Consider the following 19,179-nt stretch of genomic DNA (forward strand, 5'->3'; position numbering starts at 1 on the left):
GAAGAAAAAAAAAACAGCTTCACACTTCCTTTGATTTAAAAAAAATCATAGGCTCATGTCCATTTTATTAACGATGTTTCTATAATCTCTTGACATTATACAAGCAGATGTTACAGGTATGTCTCACACACTGAGGACAAATGCTATTTGGTTTACGGAACAGAGAGGTGGTTACACCCTTCAAGTCAGACGTATCAACAGTTTGAGAAAACCTTTTATACTTTCAGGATTTCCCTATTGTGTACAAGTGATTTCCTTTCCTCAGTAAAGAGAAATTAATAAGAACTAAATGACTCTGTAGGCAGATGGCTCATAATGGAACATAAGCGCCAAGCCAAGGCAAGCGAAGCCTCCCCGACTGACCAGCCAACGGCGAAAACTCGGGTCTCTGTAGCCCTCACCTGCAGCTGCTGTGCTGCCTGCTTTGCTCCTGTTGAAACCGAAACCACTGAAGAGTGAGTGAGGGCTAAAACCCTCAAAATCACTAAAACTATTCATCGCTGTGTCGAACGCTCCTCAAACAAGATACACCTTCCACAGACAGCACCTGTGGCTGCCTCAAGCGTTGTCACGGTGTGAAGCAATCCTTCTACATCACGGTGCTCTGACAGTGATACCAAACCCACCCCACCTGCAGCAACACACTTCATGTTAGGACTTCAGAGCTTCTCTGATCAGTTACACTTAGAAGTTGTTGGGATGAAAGAATATGACAAACAAGTATCTCTGGGATCAACATGCAGAAAGGCTTTTTCAAATACGCAAACTAGGACTCAGTACTATATTCTGGAGGGGAGGGGAAAAGGGAGGGTTCTTACATGTGTTTATATCTGATATAATATACACATTTGATGGAAGCTTGTCTTTTATTGAGCTTTTGTTTTCCAAAATAACACCAACAGCACAAATATGCATACGAGAAGGCTTCCAGACCCACAAATAACCTTAGATCAATATTCCTATAATGTATAAGCATTTTGAGTAACAACCTCCCATTCCTAAAAAGAGCAAAGTTGAATCCTTTATTCTTTGATAAATGCTGGACACGAGGAGCATGTGTCCTCCACGATGCGGCTACCTCAGAGGTGCAGGACCATCTCTGGCATGAGACTCAGCTCACTTACGCACCGTTACACACAGCCCCACACACTGTGGCAGCTTTCTCCAAGGTCAGGGGAGCCTGTCTGTTGAGACTTCTCACTCCACTTCTCATTAGCAGCAAGGTCCCAGTCCACTGAAACCCCAACCTACATGTGACCTCATCAGATTCAAGCAAAACATCACATATATGGCTACTGTAAGAAGGACGAGTCCAACAGGCTGCAACTTTTAAAGAAACTAACGTACAAGTTAAGATGCTTCAGAGAACAATATTCCCCTGGGTCGAGCTTCATGAAGCCAAGTGCAGACAGTCCCAAGGGAGGAGGCGAGGTCAAGTGCTTTGTGCACATTCATGAACTCACGGTCCTCAGCAAACAGTCTACACTGAGGCACCTCTCAGAAGCAGGTGGGAAGGCTTCCTGATTTACACGAGAGTGAAACACTGCAAATGAACATTCTCGTGTTCCAAAATGATCCCTGTAGAAATTATTTCAAATACAAAATGTAGTAACCATTACAGACTCAAGGCTGGCGAGGCCTGCATACACAGAAAAGAAAAACAGACTGCGAACTGCCATAAAGCTTATGAGTACAGGGAACCCAACAACTTCCAGTGTTAGTTACAACACAGCACAGCCTGCCAAGGCTGTGGAAATCTGAATGCCTCGAGGAAAATATTTTAACAATCACATGCAGGGAACTGCATCTGCTAATGAAACTGTGTCTTAAAAATAATTCCTTGGGAAGATGCAGACACTTCCAGCGAGATGATGGAATCTTACTAAATGTTACACTTCAATGACCAATTAGAGAATCGCCTTCATGAAGAGATGCATTTTACAAAGAATCTAATAATTCTAGAGGCAATTTCCTCAAGTGTCCAGCTATTTCAAACCATCAAAGTCTTTAATCAAAGATCTGATGTAAATTTTATAATTAAAAATAAATCATCAATAAAGAGGCAGCTTCCAAAAATAAATATTGAATTGTTGTTAAACTAATACTTAATATTAATTTTCCTACAGATTTAAATTTGTTAGTTTGAGGCCAATTTTAATAGATAAAAATTATTTATCTTTTTGAGTTCTTAAAAATATCATTTTGTCAATTTTAAGTTTTCACTGTTCTGCTTAAGGCTACTTCATATATAAAAGGTATGAAACTGCCCCAATGTATTTGGAGCTGTTGCTACATAGACAGACAGTGTGTCCTTTTAAAGGATCGTCTGCATTTTGACTTACATCATCTGATTAAATATTAATTTTAAAAAATTATCAAAAGTTAGGTATTGCATTAAGAAAAGAACCCATCTCAAAATGTGAATCAGGAACCTCAACAGACAGTGATTTAAAGCAATCGCTCCACAAATTTCAATATCCAGTTCTGAATGTAAAAATGTCTGCTAAATGTGGTTAATATTCTTTTTATTTAAGAAATAGGATATTTCAAACTTCTGATTATGGCATATGCACTCATACATTTTTCTAAATTTAGGTTAAACCAGTAATTCAAAACATTAAATTATTATTAAGAATTAAACTGAAACTATTTTGCCATGAAAATTTATCAGGCTATCTGCGACTAATTAGAAAACAGGATTGTTGTCATTAAAATCACTGAAGCTTTCAAATCCCCAAGCCAACTGTCTCTTTAAACTGGAGACAGCGGTCTGGGAGCCTTCCTTTTGTTCCCGCTGCAGCTGCTTGTGCAGCCCGGCAACAAGCATGGGACAGCAGAAACGTGAGGACTGGAGGACGGGCAATGAGCTTCGCTGCGTGGTGAAAGCTGCTCTTCGTGTGTAAGTCAGCTTCCCTACAAAGCGTGTGATGGAGGATCTAGGACACAGCCAAAGGTTACACCTCAGCAACATGAGCACAACTTGCACCCTACTAGAAACAGACACGAGGACAAAAATGTGTCTGCTCACAGAGTAATGTGTATGTTGGCAATTTTAGTTTGCAACTATATTCACTTCACGCAAAGCATAGGCTGAGCACCTTATACAGAAGAAGGCATGCTAGTAACAAACTGCCAGCTGGGTCATGAGTGTCCTCCTCAAAGGCCTGCTCACAGAAAGAATGCTTTAACAACATACACAAATACCTCTCACCAGCAGAATCTTTGCTGCTTTAGAGAAACGTTGAAGAAAGGACGCAACATAAGACAGCTAGACAAGCAACGGATGACACCATCTGCCTCAGCTCACCTAGGGAGGAGCACGGGAAACAGCTGGCAGCATCCTCCTCAGATAACAGGCAGCCTTGTGCTGCCTGACTAAAATCTGAAATGACTACCAGTCAGTTGGCTATAAACTGGTACACCTACAATGAGAGACCCAGGAACACCATCTGTCAATCTATACATGTAGAAACAAAGCACAGAACAAAAACCAACTCATTTTAAACCAACAAACAAATGTAGCTGAAATACAGTCCATGATCTATTTGATTACTGGTATAACCATAGCTGATGACTTTTAAAGGTAACATTTTTATAATGATATTAATGGAGTTATAAAAGGTTTCTGTTTCCAAAGATGTTACTGGGGTCCACATATTCTTTGACAGACTTCAGCATCCCAAAGCCGACATCAGAGATGCTCTCCTTCAGCCACTGCTTCCGTAACTTGCCCACTGGAAGACAAAATTAAAAAAAGGTTTCAATATACACCTTGAATGCTGGAAACCAATCAATCTTGTGACCATGAGTGAGCAAACCCTGTGTGATAAATGCTTTTATTCAAAAATGAGAAATGTTTTGCTTTACTTGATTTATTGAGCCCACCAGACTATCAAGCTCATTAAGCTCAATGCGTTCCCAGGGGAAGTCTCTGCCCCACAGTGTCTCCTTTCTCTGTAAACTATGAAATGGAGATTGAAGGAAGCATGGACTGAGATTACAGGCTATTTCACAAATAACAAGGTAAAAAAAAAACATGCTTATCAAAAAAGCCCAACCCTTGTCATAACTACCCAACAAGCCAAAACTGTGTAGAAAACGAACCTTAAAGTATCACAGAAAAACCAATCTGTTGGGTAGACTTAACAAAAATGACACATCTTTAAAATATTTTAAGGAGTACAATTGAAAGAAATGAAAAAATCTGACTCAGAATTCTGGGGCAAAAGATCTATTCATGAATCTTTCCAATCAAAACTCATTTCCAAGTGCTTTAAATAAACCCATGTACCCCAGATAATAGTTAACACTCTCGCCAGCGTTCTGCCAGACCCAAACATTTGGGAGGGGAACACACAAAAGCAGGTGCCTAACCTGTTTTAAATTTAATTTCCTCTTATGAACTGTCCATTTTATTTTCTCCTTGTTTTAGGTCTTACAAATTTGAGGCAATGAAGTATCACAATATTTAGCAGACTTAATTATTTTTAAAGGCACTAAATATAAAACAACCTTTCCTACCTAAAATTTTTGTGAGGGACAGATTAAAAAAAAAAAAAAATTCTGACTGTCAACTTGCTTTGGCACTGAAAGCAAAGCAGTGTCCTGACTTTAACATGACAAAATGGGTGCTTTAATTTACATTAGGGCTATTTTCAGTGAGCATTTCTCGAACATATGCATTGTTATAATAACTGAATTCAAACGGCCACTTTGCACAAATGTTCATTAATGAGCCAAAGTCATCAACAGAGACTTAATTGGCCAACAGAAATGGGAAGCCTTTCACTGAAGTATTCGGCTTGTCACTCCAAAGTGCACTCCCATGTGTCAGGCTGCAGCCATACACCACAGTACCTGCTTTTGCAACTTTAAATACCACGTCAGCTCAGTTCAAAACAGCTTTCCCATCCACTTTTCTGGAAAAGCCTCAAGCCATCATCCACGTAACAAATGGCCCGATACTTCAGAGAGCAAGGCATTTATGGCCGGCGTCAGAAACAACAGAGCACTGTGATGTTACCATAGGGGAAGCAAGGGTTGGTGGGGAAAAATAAAGTTCAAATGAAAGTTTCTCTTTCGACTTCTCTCTGTGCTGCAACCTGCACCTTGTCATCGGAAGTAGACTGACCTATTCAACTACTACATCCTACACAAGCTGAGGTCTGTGTTTCCAGATATGCCCTGGGAGACCGAGTAAACAAACAGCAGCAGCTGCTCCGAGCTGTGGAAGGTGCTCCTCACGCTGGGGTGGCTCAGGAGAGCAGGAGGAAGAGCCAGCGCCAGCCTCCACAGTTATCTGTAATACAGCTTCACTGAATGTGTCCTGTGGTTATGGATGTAACTGTCCTGAAAGACGGCAAACAACTGCTCCAACAAGATGGAGCACATTAGAAGCTCAGCAGGACGCCCAGCAGCTAGCTTGTCGGCCTGGTTTTACACCTCTAGTAATAATGCAATTCCACAAGGAACTGAACCATTGTCTGAGAAGCCACCCAACAGCCATTGCATACTTAATGAAGTCGCTCGCCAAGCACTGGAAGACAGAAGGTGCTTGGAGTGCACCATTAGTTCTGTCAGAAGGATAATTTACACATCTATCTTGTCAAATTTTCTATGGTTTATACTTTTACAATAATCAATCTAACATACATTTGATTAGTGAACTAGCAAGCAGCAGGGGAGAAGGCATAGCTGTGGCCCCTCATAAACATGTTTGATGAAAGAATTTAACCCATTTGTGGTACTGGTCTGTGAGCAGCTTCTGCTACTGGTAATAGAAACGGCAAGTCAAGGGGTTGGAAACCTTGACTTACCCAAGTAAACGGACTAGAAATCTTTGGTTTTGTTTGACAAATTAGGCCAACGACACTGTAGAGTAAGTGTGGTAAGGGGAAGCATGGTTTAAACATAAGCATCCCGTGAGACTTACTAAACAGACAGTACCTGGAAACAGTCCTGAACCCCTGGAGAGCTCTGCAGGGCGGCCTGAGAGGCACAGCAGTGAAACAACAGAAGGATGTGGCTCCGAAGCACAAGACTTTCACTGCAGAGCTAGACCACTTGTCCGTCAGAAAATTGTCAGCTTGCTTGATATGCATCAGTTAGAGGCCAGGCCCCTCTATACACTTGTGACCTATCTGCTAGACACTTGCATGGTAGCACCTTAAACATTTGCACAGCTCATTTTCTAAAAAGGTAGAGTTCCCTTTATGTAGTATGCCCTGTCAGACAGGAAGAGTGACTGAATGGGCACAAATAGCAAATAAGACAACTTCTATATAACTACTCTGCAGCAGGCACCACAAAGAAGCGTACGGCATGGTAACGCTCATGCTTTCTATACAGCGGTTACCCTATGTGCAGTGTTAATGGCTACTCAAGAATCCAATGGCCGGGGCGGCTTTCATGCTTACACTAAAAAATGGTTTCACATTTTAAGTCTGATTTCCAATCGTGTCTGTCTGTGTATTTACTGAATTAACACAATTTTTGATGTGTTCTAAGCTCAAGAAAATAGGTTCCAGGGATGTTATCTGAAAACACGTACTTTTACATGGCTCTTTGGACAGATTCAATGAATAATAGGCTTTGTAGTATGATACGAACATAAAAAAAAAAAAAAAAAAAAAAAAACAGGGGCCAGAGAGTTGGCTCAATGGGAAAGGGTTTGCAAAAGCCTAAAATGTGAGTTTGTTATCTTTAGCACTATACAAAAGACAGGACGGGTACACTTGTCTGTAACCACAGTGCTGGGCGGGGGCAAAGATAGGCAGGTTCTGGAGCTTGCTAGCTGGCTAGTCTAGCAACAGAAGGCAAATTCTAGGTTCAATGAGAATCCCCATCTCAAAAACTAAGATACACAGTGAGTGAGAATGATACTCATTTGGACCTCTGGACTCCACATGCACACAGTGGCCCATGTCACACATATAGTGTGGGTGTATGCACATATACACACATACGGTAAGGATGAAGTGAGTGATATCATATGTAAAAAAAGTGTGGACATGATGGCTAGCCTGACCCACAAACATTATCTTTGTGGTTGGTTTGAGACTTAGCAAAAACTACCGAGTAATGCTATCTTGAAGGGACTAAGTCTGGGCCAGCTGAACAGAGGTCTCTTTTGTCTGTGTGAGGTTAACGTGTTAGTCGCAGTTTGATTTAAGGGCAGAAAGACTTGTACAGGCTTACACAGAACAAAACAGGACTGGAACACAGCTCAGTGGTGAAGTGCTTGCCTAGCATGCTACAGGGTCCAGGGACATGGTGGAAAGGAGAACACAGACAACAAAGTGGACTAGAAAGAGGAGAAAAGAACTGACTGTAAAATAGACCACTTATTTAGGAGCTTACTAAAGTTGAAGAAAAAAGCAGGATTGGCAAAAGCCAGAAGTAACAGCCATGATTTTAACAACTACGTCTTGAGAACTACAGTATAGGGCATGTCCAGCACGCTCAGGTGTGACTTCAATTCCCATCATCACAAAATGAGAATTAGCAAATAACAGCACACTCAATGTACCAAGTACCAATTCAGCCTTAATCTGTAAATCACATTTAAAAAAGAAAATCATGCACTCATTTTTATGAGTGCTCTGAAGAGTGACTTTTTAAATTTTTTCCTTAGTTCTTTCCTCCCTTCCCCCTCCCTCCCTTCCTTCCTGTATGAAATATGTGCGGAGGATGCTGAGTGTCTTCCTCTATTCCTCTGAGGCAGGGTCTCTCACTGACCCTATTCAGTGCTTACACTTTGTCAGCTACAGTGGCAGTCAGCAAGCCCTAGAGATCCTCCCACCTCTGCCCCACTCAGAGCCAGAGTTATAGGAGTGTAGCAGCTTATTAGATGGGTGCTGGGATCTGAACTCTGATCTTCATGACTGCAGAAAGCATTCTTGACCACTGAGCCATCTCTCTCTAGTCTCATAAACTTATTTTTCCTTTAATTACTATGATGAAACTACTGCTAGACTACGCCTAGAACTAATGCTGATGGACACTGGTGTCTTGTCAGATGAAGTTTGGGTGCTGTGAGATCTGTTAGGTACTAACCAGAACACAGAAAAGCAATGGACAATCTGACTGAGTTACTCAGTAGAGCTGATAATGTTTCTTAAAAGGAGATTCGATTTAGAAAAAGGGCTCTGCCTTACATGTCTGCTTGTGCCGTAAAGCACATTGTGGTTGGCTGACTGTAGCAAAACTGTATGCTTCATAAATGCCAGGCCTCTACCTGCAACTAGCCGTTAAGAGGATCTGAGACAGACTGCAACTCTTAAGGACTCTGTGAGAGCAACCACGCACTCAAGGCCAGGAGCACTACCTGTCTGTGCCATCTGCTAACGAGCCCTCTAAGATAAGCTGAGGAGTGCTACAGAAAAGCAATGCTTTTGCTTGCAAAAGCAATGAAAGCCACCGTTCTATGGGTTTTCCTTACTGCCGACTTTCGCATGCCTGTTTTCTTGCTGTCTTGTTTAGTGGGTTCTGCCGGTTTTCTGTGATCACTCTGCCTCAGCTGCCTGAGCACTTGGTTATAGCTATGTCCACTGCTACCATGCTGGCTAGCAATGCCAGTTCTTACCGTTGATGCTGTTTTGTGTTTATGCACAGGGTTTGTCTACACAGTTTACCCAATGTCTCTGAACGTTTAAACAGCTCTTTGAGACTCAAATTGAAGAGACATTTCAATAATTAGATCACAAGAACTGGATGCACTCTGTCTTTAGCACCACGGTACACTTGGAATTTAAAAGCAGGGTAGAACTGACTGTTTATACAACAGAGAACAAAGTAAGTGAACAGATGAAAGCAGAAAAAATTTAAAAAATATTCCTTAAAGACTAAGACAATGTTTTTATTGTACTTAATGATGTTATATAATACAGTATCTACCACACAGTAAGAGTTAATAAATTTCGCTGAAGTAAAAACGAACGGAACTACAGTTATTCCTAAGACATTTTAAATTCAACGTAAGGATTCAAAAATCCCTATGGATTTTGGAAAACAATGTAGTTTCCTTATTTTCTTGATTGTATTAACCTATTCTGACATTATCTCTTGGGAATACCTAAAGTTATTCTGTAGTAGGTAGAAGGTATGCCACAAAATGGCAGGTTCTCATTTCTTTAGAATCTAGACGCCTCTCTGGACCTTACTGGTGACTCTCAACTGCAGTGACTAGCATTTGGCAATGTCTACGGACATTCTGGCTATCCTAATGGGACAGTTGTTATTGGCATTGGGCTAGATAGTTTTACATCAACTCGACATGCTAGTTATACGAGAAGGAATCTGAATTAAGAAAATGCCTGCAAAAGATCTAACTGTAGGAGGGCATTTTATTAATTAGTGATTGGTGGGGGAGGGCCCAGACCATTGTGGGTGGTATCATGCCTGGACAGTTGGTCCTGGGTTCTCTGAGAAAGCAGACTGAGCAAGCTATGGGAAGCAAGCCAATTAGTAGCACCCCTCCCTGGCCTATAGATCAGCTCCTGCCTCCAGGTCCCAGCCCTGCTGACTTCCTTCAGCGATGGACTGTGGTGTGGAGGAACAAGCCAAATATAAAGTAAACACTGTCCTCTCCAACTTGCTTTGGTCATGGTGTTTCATCAGAGCAACAGCAACCCTAAAATAGCTATCTACTGGGAAGAAGCCACAGATGCTGCTAGACAATGCAAAACCCACAGAGCAGCACTCTGCCAACAAAAAGATATCTGGCCAAATAATGCCAAGTTTGAGAAACCCACGGCTCTCTAGGCTTCCGAGTGTTCACCAGCTAGAAACCCACACAATTACCACACAGGTATACTTCCAGCTACAACTAACTGGATCAACAGCAACAAGCGGCCCAGCGCTGCAAAGCAATACTGTCAATCTAAACCATTCATTACGGTGGACACTGGCTACACAAAGTATTTGAAATTTGCCTAACAGAGGAGGGAAGATTTTAATTTTATTTCATTTTAACTACAGAAATTTAAATAGCTATATGCAGCACCGTGGGTTCTGGGTTCTACATATAGCACAGCCACAGAATAACATCAAATTTACATTTTACCTAACAGAATTAGATTTTTAACAGATACTACACTTGAAAATACCTACTAGAGTTAACTTTGGTAACCACAGGAAACAGACTATAAACTGTTAAGGACCTACAACAATATGATAATGTAACAGCAGCATCCTCACACTAACAACACCTTACTTGATAAGGAAGTGTCTAAACAAGAACTGCCAGGTCAAAGAAAATGGCTGTTACTCGAGCCACCATCCCTTTCTAATAATGGCTGTGGCCTGACGGTCACCACAAATTTAGCACAGGGGAGGACCTGATAAACACATGCTGCCAGCCCTCTGTCTGAGACTGAGCCTCTCTAGGTACCTTGCCCAGAGGGTGTAAGCAGTGCACTTGAGAGTTTTCCCTGTGAGCGCAGTTACTACACGTATGACAGGAATAAAAAGCTGTGATGTTCTGATAAATTATGAATTAAATTTGTTTTTAACTATCCACTGTTAGAATCTACTTATATCACATCAGTACAAAAACAGTATATGTAATACACAAATTCTGGGAGAAAAAGCCAGCCATAAAGAGGAAACTGAAATTATTAACTTAAAAGGTAAAACAAACTTTTGCTCTCTGATCTGATGTGATGTAAAGTCACTGTGGGCCACGCTACTCAGCTAGTGGCTATCAGAGGACATGGTTTTGACACTGGTACAGTGAAGATGCAGAACAGCTCTATCTCAAAAGCATCCATGTCTCTAGCCACATCCTCAGCCAGCCCTGCCTAACTCCTGGAAACTGCTAATCTCTTCTCAACCATTTCATCATGTCAAAACTGTTAAAGAATCATAAATGCCTGAAGCCATTTGAGACTGGCTTTTTACACTCAGCACAGTCCTGCAGAGAGGCAGCCAAGTAGTCACAGTTCAATAGTTCATTCCTCTTTGTTAGAGTAACACTCCAGAACACAGATTAGCAGATTTGTTTAGCCATTTACAGGCCGAAGGACATCCAGGCTGTTCCACTTTTATCTTTTTACAGTTGGGTCCAGTTAACCAATTTTTCGTTCTGTGGATTATGCTGTTGAATCCAGTCTAAGAAATCTTTGCCTGGCTCTAGAGCTGAGGATTTTCTCGTATGGTATTTCCTAACAGTTTCAGAGTTTCCTGTTTTACATTTAAGATAATAACTCAGCCAGGCACGGTGGTGCATGCCTGCAATGTGCCAAGATACGTATTCTCTTATCTGTTCCATAGATCTAACACTTTAATCTTGATTACTGAAGCTACATAATAAGGCTCAAATCAGGAAGACTGTTTTTTTCTTTTCTCAAAATTATTTTAGTTATTTAATTCATTTGTCTTATTATATAAATTTTAGAATAATCTTTCCTATATTCATAAAAACCTGCTAAATTTTTAATAGAAATGTGTTTAAAAAGATAGATCAGTTTGAACAGAACTGACATTTTTACCATGTGTCTTTCCACCAGTGAATGAACAGGAACAGGAAAGTTACCTAGGCTCCCTGGTTTCCCCCCTAGCATTTTGTAACTGTTAGAATACAAAGCCTATATATATATTTTCTTGGATTGAAGTCTATGTATTTTATTAGATTCACACTTTTATCATTTTTCAGCAATTGTGTACGCTGTTATGTTTTAGATTTTTGTTTCTACACTTGTTGTTCATTTTTTATAGAACTTTGTATTCTGTATTCTTGTTGACTCTGCTTTTTGAGAATGCTCCAGGATTTTCTAGACAGAAAACCAAGTAATGGCCAAGAAAGGAACAGTTTGTTTTCTTTCCTCCTTTCTTTCCTTCCTGCCTTCTTTCCTACCTTTTATTTCACATCATAGGTTTTTAACAGATGCTCTGTTTAGTTTCCTTTACTTCAAACATTTCTGATACTACTAGTTTCTGCTCTCACTGCCAGGGAGAAGAAAGCTAAAACAGCTTAGATTTTGCTTAGACACCAACATTTCAACAAAGCTCAATCAGGGCATTTTACTTACCTAACAAAGGACTTGAAGAAAAACTTTAGAAAATGAGTGACTTAAAATTGTAAGCCCAAGTTCAAGTTAAATATGTGGCTAGCAATGAACTGTGCTACTGCAGAGACAAGAACTATAGAGATTAAGTTAAACAGACTCTCCATTTCCTTCAGCCTCAAGTTCCAGACTACATCTGTTTTCTCTGATACACAAAACTAGAGTTAAAATAGCTCCATTTATCACAGCATGATTGTAGGCAGACAAACCAGCCTGTCTGCTTCCAGATAGTGAAAGCAACTGTTATTAATCACAATTACAGACCAAACCCTCCAAGAGAAATTGCATCAATATTCTCCTAGCACACAGTTCTGCTACTCTGAAACTGGAAAACAAAACAAAACAAAATGCAAGCAGAGTACTGAGAGTGTCATGACAGAGCCTGAAGGTCAGTAAAGAAACACACTACTGACGCCACCTTCAATCTTCAGTTTAGGCAGCGAGTGAGGAAATATTTTATAGATATAAAAAACAGCAATCTCTCAAAAGCATTAACAGTGTGCCTAGCAGCACAATTAAACGTATTATTTGAATCTTAGATTAAAAACACGTTCACTTTATGAAATTATAAATAGCAGTAGAATAGCAGTAGAGATTTGAAAGTTTCACTTCAGAGAAGTTACTATGAAAATAGCCATTTTACTATAGCCAATTTCATGCTAGTAATATGAAACTTTTCTTTCATGAAGATTTTAAAAGACCTAAAGAGTAAGACCTCTAAGCTATAAATAAAAATGATAGTGTCAGACCCCCTTGAATGTGCACATCTTTTCCAAATAAACTACAACCCACTATTCAGTGGTTGGTACAAAGATTAAGAATATAAACCAGAGTTCTACCTGATATGCTCCTACAACTTAAAAAAACACACACTATGATGATTCAGCATCTACATGCAAGGCACATCAGATGCTCCACACGCATCACAGTGACATCCTATAGTGAACCTGTGAGGTGGAGAACTATCACTCTTGGTTTGCAGTTGAGGACAACTGTAGCTCAGAGAACCCCCTTCCCTAGGACCTCATCAGGAAATGTGGAGCTAGTAATTCAATACATATTTTATTTCAAAAAATATTATTTTCTGTTTACAGCACCTTAAACTTGTAAGTGTCCACATGCATGCATAGGCATGTGTGGTGCTTGGGAACCAGCCTTCTGGCATGTGAGGCATGCTCATCACCCAACTACACCCACAGGTCGTTTTAATCTTTACCTGGAGATGAGTCTCAACACAAATGCTAGGAAAGACTCAAATTACCTCAGCCGCTCAACAGTGATTTGAGGTCACAATCCTCCTTCAATACAGGGTCATATTAATCACAGAACGGCTTGGTTTATTCTACAATAGCTCTGCAGAAGTGTGTTACCACAGACACTCAGCAGAGCACAACAACATGCATCTCTCAACATATTACCAAGTGTTCCTTCCTTATCTGTGCAATTCACTTTGTCTTAAAGCAGCTGGGCCTGACAGTGCCCTCCTGCAGTCCTCGTCCTGAGGAAGAACTACACGAAGCAGGCACTCGGTGCTCTGGAAATTGGAGAACAGAATGGGATCAAAGCCAAAGCTGTCAGTGAACAGAATTCAAATGGGAATCACAGAAACTACACAAGTCTGCCATTACTAGAAAGGTGGCATCTCTGCTGCAGACCTGAATTACCAGAAGAACAGTAGAGCATGAGGGAACAGTGTAAGCCCTGAGGGGAAAGAGCTTATGTCTGAAAAACAGCAGGAAAAAATGTATCAGAGATGAGGACAGACAAGGACAGTGGTATGGACACATACACTGCATCCTTGAAGGCTTAAGAAAGGGTGTGGATCTTGTTCTCAACAGATCTGAATGAAGGTGGTGCCAGAAGCAGTGACATTTTTTGGTAGCTGGAGTCATCAGCTCAGTCTTCAGCATGGTCTCCAGTGTGGGGTGAGACTCAGTAGGGAAGGGGAGGAAAGGGGCATGGAGACCCCTGCTGTAGCAACTCAGCAGGAGTACACCTTCTCTTGATAGAATTATGTAAACGGTCGTGCAGGCCTCCTCTGCAGGCCTGGGTTCTTTCCCTAAGCACTACAGGAAATCAAGTCATGGAATTTGTTTCCATGCAGTCATTGTTTCGGATCACAAACAATAAATACAAGAAATGGGACAGCCATTTTAAAATGTATCTTTTAATGCAGCAGCCTCTAAATTTAATATGGAATCAAATTTTTCCACATTCTACTTCAAGCCAATAAATAAAATTTTCAACATGTGAAGTCCTTAATAAAGATCTCTAAACCTAGAACTTGAAAATATATATCAATTATACAAGCAGTTTTATTGTGTGTAGTGGTTTGAATGGGAATGTCCATATAGGCTCTTATATTTGAATACTTGTCTTTAGTTGGTGGAATTGTTTGGAAAGGATTAAGAGGTGTGGCCAGACTGGAGGAGGTGTGTTACTGGTGGTGGGATCTGAGGTCTCAAAGGCCTGTGCCATTCCCAGCATCTGTCTGCTGGCTGTGTTTCAAGATGTAAACTCTCAGCCACTGGCACAGCTGCCCCTGCTAGGGTGGTGATGGTCTCTAACCCTCTGAAACTGTGTGTCCCGAATAAACTCTTTCTTCTGTATGTTGCCTTGGTCATGACATTATCTCCAACAACAGAAATAATAACTAAGACACTGTAACATGACATGCTCTGTGCTGTCTCAGTGCCTGTTAAATGCCTATAATCAGGAAGTATAGAACAAACAAGAAAGTAAAAGAATTCATGGGCAAGAATAAAAAATACCTATAATGAAGAAACTAAAACTTCCCTTCAGGGGACCTTGTTTAAAAGGTAATTATTTTAAATAATGTGGAAATTAAAGAAAAGGAGGAATTATATAGTCTTAAAGGAAAACGAATAGATATTTCTTTTCTTTTTTTGTTTTGTTTTGGTTTTGGAGACAGGGTTTCTCTGTATAGCCTTGCCTGTCCTGGACTCACTTTGTAGACCAGGCTGGCCTCAAACTCAGAGATCCGCCTGCTTCTGTCTCCCTAAGTGGTGGGATGACAGGCATGCAGCACCATGCCGGGCAGTATTTCTTTTCAAAGGCAGTCAATTTCAATCTTTTTGGATTTTAAATGATCTCACAGTTTAGGCTTCTTGGTGTAAGGATAGAGCATCAGAGAATGAAGCCCTGAGTTTACATTCCAGGCCTTACACTAGCAACAACAGCTTATATTGTGAATTCTACTGGAAACATGAGTAACAGCGTCTCAGCTGCATGCTGAAGAGGATTAAAGGAGATGGAGTTACACAGACCCTGGAAAACATTAACAGCTGTGTAGGTATTAACACTTTTTTTTTTAATCTTCCCTTCCTGTCTCACAATAAGGCATTTATTATTTTGTGGTTGCCTTGACAGAGCTGTCCGAAGTGAAGGGAGACTAATCTAACAGCAGTGAGCAGGGAACAAGCACACCAGTTTTGATCAGTAATTTCTGAAATGTTGTAACACTTATTCTCTTGGGTTGACTGTATATCCCCCGGAAGAGAAGGAAAATCTTTGAAAATCTCTAGCCTCGCTGGCCAGTAATAATTATATATGGAAAACACATTATACAAGATGAAAAGGCATTAAGTGTACTTTGTATCAAAACGAATCATTGAGGGGAGAGGGGCCCTCAGCTGTAAGGCCTAGGTATCAGTGTCCATCCCAGACAAAACCCACACGTACTATTTACATAATGAGCTTTGAGATCAAGGACTGATAAATCAATATATCACAGGTTATGGTTTAATTTCTGTTTCTTTACAGATGCGCTGCATCAAGTACAGCTGTGCGTGGACAGGTAGGCTCCTGAGAGGCAGCAGCTCTCTGCATCTGAGAAGCAACTATAACATGTGTCTCCCTGTGGGTACCTCACGCACAGCTGCTCTTGGGAACACTGTCTTCAGAAAAGCAAGGACAAAGAAAACAAGAACAGTTACTGCCCACAGAAAGGCTACTGGCAGGGTTCTCCCCTGCACTGCTTCAGATCACTTGGTCACCTTCAATTTTGGCAAAATTTCTCACATGACAAAACCTGAGTGACCTGAAGCCAACATTCCACAATCAATTCCCTAAAACAATGTAAGCTTCTGCCCACCCTCCTCCACAGCCTGCTGTCCTCACCCTCCGTCCTCTTTCTCCTGCTTATTGTAACACAGATCCTACGGCACCTGGCTTTTACAGTGACAGAGGTAGGACTGAGCTCTTGATTCCACTTGAGACATTTCTAGTGCCTGTTTCCTCTTTTTTTCATTTGCCATTCTCACACCCACCAGCCCCTCCGAAAGACCCTGACTCAACAACTGAGGTGGAAGAGCCATCAAGGACGATTCCTGCCCAGCCTCAGGCCTCCACATCCATGGACACACATGTGCGCATGTGTGCGCACACTCACACACCACAGAAGAACTTGTAAAGAAAAGGATATACTCAGGAAGAGAAGGCAAAGGGCGATTTATCCACTCTAATGTTCATTAGACAGCCTACTTATTTGTGAAGGTTAAGAAAAAAAGATGACATTAATGAGACTGAGGTAGCAGTGTTTGCATTATCTTGGATCTCATTTACATCATCAGTCTTCTACAGTCCTGCCTATAAAAATGTTTTGTATAGACAGGCACTTTACAGAACACCCCTTTTCTACCAAAATTCTGCCATTATCTCTCCACACACATGTAGAGGCTGAGTACGTAGAACAGTACTTAGTTCTACTATACAGCAAGACACAGAAAACAATCATTGCTTTCCTGGACTCCAACTTTCTAGCAAGCAACTGCAAATGGTTTAACACAAATGCACAGCATTTTAGATAATATAGTTATGAAGGGAATCAAAAAGAACAAGAGGTATATGGAGAGTGCAGGACAGGCCAAGAGTTTAATTTTTAAGTAATTTTTGCCCTCATGTACCTCCCTAACTTTTTTTTTAATTTCTTCTTTTTCTAGGCATATAAAATTAAAGGAAGAAACATACTATAACAAGTTTCTATTATAGAGAACCTGTGGATAATCTAAAAACTTACAATTTTAATAATGGCACTCTTTAGGAGAACATCTCTTAGTCTGATCACTTGGGATAAATTATTTGTTGATTAATTTGCTGAGTTTGTAGGAAGAACAAGTATCTCTCAATATATATACAACTGAGCTCATCTATACTCCCAATAGCAGCTGGAAAAGACTGTACAGGTTTTGTTTCTCTTTCCTCTCTTTAGAGCTTTGGTGTGAGGTCAAACACCCACCAAGTAAGGTAACCTGCTCCCTGGTAACAGGAGGGTCCGGGAGTTAGGAGAGCTGACAGATCCCATACCAAGTACTGTTGCCATCGCATCATCTACCTACTTTGACCGCAGTTGTTCCAAGGTATAAAAATGTTTCCAGATTCTCGAGTTACTCATGTGATGACTCTCCCAGGCTTTGTTGAACAAGTATTTTTAAAAGAAGGAATATTAGAAATTCTATACCACCCTGCTTTAAAAATACCTCCATGGTGATGTGACAGGCTTCCTCCATTGGCAAGGATTTCTTCTCTAGCAGCTGCCTGAAAATGGAAACAACACAAAATGTTACTGCTACTTAGATTTCACTTCAGAGTAGCTAACATTTATTGACTTCTCCCCAGATGCCCAAAAAGGTACCAAGCAATTTGCTTGAACTTTTTTATTTACTTCCACTCTACAGCCATAAGTTGTATAAGCACCCTTAGGGAGAACATCTTTTAGTTCAATCACATGGGACAAATTATTTGCTAGTTCTACTCACATACCTAAAAGGAATAAAAGAAGGACGAGAGGGAGGATGAGTGGGAGAGAGGGAGGGAGATAGGAAAAGAGGGAGGGAGGGATTGAGGGGGAGAGAGAAAAAAAAAAAACCCAAATTTCTATTTTGTCCCCTTGTTTATCCTCCTAATGTGCTAGGACCTGAACATCCTTATCAGTGCACCTGGGTCAAAAGATAAACACCTAACAAAACACAGAATGTACAATGAAGGGTGATGGAACCTGGGGCTGCCCTGATCCTTTCTGTTTCCCTTCTTCCTTACTTAAGCCCTTTTTTTTTTTTTTTGCTTTAGTTTTTTTTGAGATAGGGTTTCTCTGTGTACCCCTGGCTGTTCTGGAACTCTCTCTATAGACCAGGCTGACCTCGAACTCGAGAGATCCGCCTGCCTCTGCCTCCAAGGTGCTGGGATTAAAGGCATGCAATACCACCACCTAGATATATTTTTCTATTCTTAATGATTTGTTAATATTTAATAGCCACAAGGTGACCATCTCCCGTGCCTGGAGCTTCTCAGACATACTCATGTCTATGAAGCCATCAATGATGGTTGATGTAGAAAACCACCCAGGTGGGACATATGAACCACAGCAAAGTACTCTGCAGGAACCTTAGGACTTGGGAGTTGAGGTTTCCCATATAATCAGAACTATGCTAGCCTCTGCTCAAGAACTTATCATTTCTAATAAATCACTTCAAATAAACAGCTCCTTGAGATCAGGAATTAAGCAAGAAACAAAACTGGGAAAATAGATACAATTTCAATTTGTGGACTGTAAAGAGGCTTGTTTTGTTTGTGTTTTTTAAGAGGAGCTATGTAATGCCAGCAGGCCTGGAACTCAATGTGCAAATCAGGCTGACCTTCGTGCTTGCTGCATTCCTCTAGCCTCTACTTCCCCAGTGCCTGAAATGCAGGTGTGCACCATCTAAGCTAAGCAAGGGATTTTTCACAGCCAGGCCAAGGAGATACAATGTACTCAAACTTCTGGGCAGATGCCATTCCTCAGCATGGAAAGGCACTGGATGCCAAACCTGACCACCTAAGCTTTCTCCCTAGGACTGGTATGGCAGAGAGAACCTGGGGCTAACTTCCCCCAGGTTCTGTCCATCTGTAAGGCGTTGTATGTATGTACACATGCACATGAAGAGTACAAACACACTTAGACTTCTGAGGATGACAGAGATCACTGGCACGCACTTAGTCAACACTAGGGCACCTGTGTGTCTGAGTGACACACCTGCCCTGGCTTCCTCCAGTTCAGTGGAGGAGTCTATGCTGCTTCTAACGAGGAATATACCCGACAACATTGAGTCTATAAAGA

At 41.0% G+C, this 19,179-nt stretch overlaps 1 protein-coding gene across 2 annotated transcripts in view; it reads right to left on the reverse strand.

Moving 5' to 3' along the window:
• The window catches only part of Agps (alkylglycerone phosphate synthase), a 93,131-nt gene that overhangs the window by 1,592 nt on the left and 72,360 nt on the right, over nt 1-19,179 (reverse strand). The window contains exons 19-20 of one of the 2 annotated variants that reach the window (XR_009593900.1): nt 17,564-17,621; nt 3,308-3,734 (exon numbers count right to left, since the gene is read on the reverse strand). Coding sequence is in view for 1 of the 2 variants with exons in the window: in XM_021663376.2 (XP_021519051.1) it covers nt 3,613-3,734; nt 17,564-17,621 (180 nt within the window). In the remaining variant the exon portion in view is untranslated. Of the gene's footprint in view, nt 1-35; nt 3,735-17,563; nt 17,622-19,179 lie in introns of those variants that run through there. The other variant, XM_021663376.2, reaches the window with a different exon arrangement.

Source organism: Meriones unguiculatus, chromosome 8, assembly GCF_030254825.1.
Source record: "Meriones unguiculatus strain TT.TT164.6M chromosome 8, Bangor_MerUng_6.1, whole genome shotgun sequence".
NCBI lineage: Eukaryota > Metazoa > Chordata > Mammalia > Rodentia > Muridae > Meriones > Meriones unguiculatus.